The sequence below is a fragment of the Zingiber officinale genome, chromosome 1A (assembly GCF_018446385.1).
Source record: "Zingiber officinale cultivar Zhangliang chromosome 1A, Zo_v1.1, whole genome shotgun sequence".
In the NCBI taxonomy this organism is placed as follows: Eukaryota; Viridiplantae; Streptophyta; class Magnoliopsida; order Zingiberales; family Zingiberaceae; genus Zingiber; species Zingiber officinale.
The window spans coordinates 24,867,493-24,870,307 of record NC_055987.1 but is presented as its reverse complement, the minus strand read 5'-3'; the positions used below and the strand labels follow the sequence as shown (position 1 = coordinate 24,870,307).

Sequence of the window (2,815 nt, the reverse complement as noted above, 5' to 3'; positions counted from 1 at the left end):
GCATAGATTGGCCAGGGAAGAGGACAAAGGAGACGGGGATAACATCATCTCCGAGACACCGGCGAATGCATATAGAAGTACAAGCATGATCATACTACTACGAAGCTCCACCCACATCCTGTGATATCGGCCTGGATTGACAACGGTGCACGATATGTGGCATGTAAGTTCGGGTTCGGCGCGCAAAGCGTGTGCTCTTTCCCGGCCATATAATCCGCACTTCGGTCATGCTGAACAGATCGCATACCAAGGCCTCGCCTCGCTCGAGACGCGCCGAGGTCGTGCCAGAAACCCCCCCACCGGCCTTGCCGGCTTCGAGAGCTACCCCCACCGGAGCGTGCCACGTCCCCAGGATCAGAGAGAATTTCTATGGGAAAGCAACAAGAAGTTGAGCAGGATAAACCTTAATGGCGATAATCCCATATCAGAAATATATTCTTGAGGACTAGTAGGGCTAAAACCTCAGTGTTCATAGCATATGTTAATTTCAAAGAATAAATCTTTTCATCAAACATTATCAAGGGACTCAAAGATAAGTAGGTGCTCAACAATAACAGACTACAAAGAGCAAAAGATGTACAAGAAACTCCAACTTTAACATCAAATGGCCATCACTAAGGATCCTCCTAGGAAAGAAAAGTCTCTTACTTTTATTCTTTTGTATTTCTCTATACAGTTAATAGAAAGAACTTGATTATGCAGCACCAGATCTAATTTTCCCTCTACATTTTTTGCATTATAGACCAGAACTTAAGAAGAGGGAAAATATTATCAAAAACTAAGATCTACATCTATTGCTATCAACACTTGTGATAACAAAATGACAATTAGCATTTCCACAAACAACATATATACAAATAATATGCAGGTCAATTCGATGTGAAACTACTTCCACAGATCCACAGAACATTATCAATCCAGGCATTCATTAGAAAGAAAACAAGAACAAAAGGGAAACCTCACAGATACCTTAAAAAATTCGACGATGCTTCTATACTTCTTATCCTGCCAACAAAAGTACGAAATGGAAAGATCATGAGGGCCTCACTGAGCAGTGTATCGCTTTATCAGACTCGGGCAGTCGCTATGACGGCAGGAGCCGCCGAGGCGAAGGATGGAGCAGTTCCACCAAGAAAGGATAGGAGCCCACTAGAGGCGCCCGCCTCCCGCTCATCGAGGAACAAATCATCCGGGACGTGGAAAGCCCCATGGACTCCGACGATGACAGAACCGGCAACTAGAGCCGAGATCAGAAGAGATCCGACCGAGGTAAGGAAGAGGACAAAGACGGTGGCGAGGACGAGGCTGGCGAGGGTCTCGCGATCAGAGATGGTGCGGTCGAAGATTACCAGTGGCGAATCTGACGGGCGGAAGAGGTAGAGAAGGCACCAGGCAGCGAGTAGGGCGAGTAGGACGGCGAGGGAGAACGGATTAGTGATGAGGGAGATGGCAAGAACGGCGGCGATGATGGCCGCGTAGTTGACGCGGAAGTAGGAGAGGTTTTTGCGGAGGCGGGAGGCGGCGTCGGAGAGGGATTCCGGGCGGAAGAAGGCGGATCGGTCGACAAGTTCCGACCACGGGCGTCGGTTGGAAAGCGAGCGTTGGACGGAATCGGAGAGGCGGGAGAGGAAGAGACGGAAGGCCGGGGTGGCGACCGGGGCGGTAGGGGCGGCGGTGGAAGGAGTTGGGTTCGAGATGGGGAGAGTCGACGGAGTGGCGGCGGCGGAGGACATCATCGCCGGATCCTGCTAAGGGTTTTCGAGCTGCGACCGAAACAGAAGGGACTCGGACGTTTTAAAAAGTGTTTTCAGTTGTGAGGCCGTCGGTGGCCGATCCGCTTCGCTGTGCAAAAGGCGGGTCCCGCCGCCCAGCGACCCCCTAGGCCGGTACGCATCTGTGGACCTTCGACCCTACAACTCATTGTGTAAGGATGCCACGCCTTAACCAGTTGATCCAGCCCGCGGGGCAGTGGCCGATCCGCTTCGCGTGTGCACAAAGGATCGTCGGTGGCGTAAAATCCAATAAAGTGGGTGGCGTTATGCTTGCAATTTTATAAGTTACCTTTGCAATTTTTTAGGGACAAAAAATCAAAACACCGCCCTTATTTTTTGAAATCATAGAATGGCTAATCTTTTTTTATCTTTAATCATTTTAAATCAAGAGGCATCCCACGAGGCATCCCACTCCATCACTATAAAATACTTTTAACAATTATAAATCATAGCTCTTGTAATATAAATATAGTAGATTGAATTTACATTCTAATAATTATAAAATATAATTGTTACAATATAAGTATTTTTACATATAAAAATATGTATTATAATAACTTTAAAATTATAATTATTGATCTTGCCCTGAAGCGAAATGAATGGCCACCGGAAAATAACGCTGAAGTGGATCTCCGCTACGAGGAAGGTTCTCCGCTTCTGCGATCAAAAGTTGTTAGTGCCAAGCCGAGAGAGGGTTCCCGACGACGACCCTCCGACGCTCAAGTCACACACCAGCAAGTGGAGAATAGAGAAAGCAAAGGAGAAGTGAATAGTGGCTCTAGAGAGATTTACGCTGCACTGCATACTCTATATAGAGTCGCTTCTTCGACCGACGGCCGACTACGAGCCGATTTTCGCGGCGGTAGCCAAGGCAAAGGCGGCGCATCTTCCGTAAGTTTCATTTCTATTTCACAGTGCCAGTTCGACCTCCCGAAAAGGATGTTAAGACATTCCTCCCTTCTAAGTGTCTATTAATCATGACAGCTTTTATCTATGAACCTCTTGGCCCTATGTGTATATCTATTCGATCCGGCTTGGTATCC

General features: G+C 47.7%; 1 protein-coding gene across 1 annotated transcript; it reads right to left on the bottom strand.

The window, feature by feature from the left end:
* Positions 1-813: 813 nt before the first annotated feature.
* On the bottom strand, positions 814-1,806 carry LOC122021291 (PRA1 family protein B1-like). Its single transcript, XM_042579396.1, has one exon. The coding sequence runs from the start codon at positions 1,734-1,736 to the stop codon at positions 1,068-1,070; it is 669 nt and encodes a 222-aa protein (XP_042435330.1). The 5' UTR covers positions 1,737-1,806; the 3' UTR covers positions 814-1,067.
* Between the last annotated feature and the right edge of the window lie 1,009 nt (positions 1,807-2,815).

Bases quoted from the DNA above. Each gene is read 5' to 3' on its own strand.
- LOC122021291 (XM_042579396.1), bottom strand. From the start codon at position 1,736: ATGATGTCCTCCGCCGCCGCCACTCCGTCGACTCTCCCCATCTCGAAC.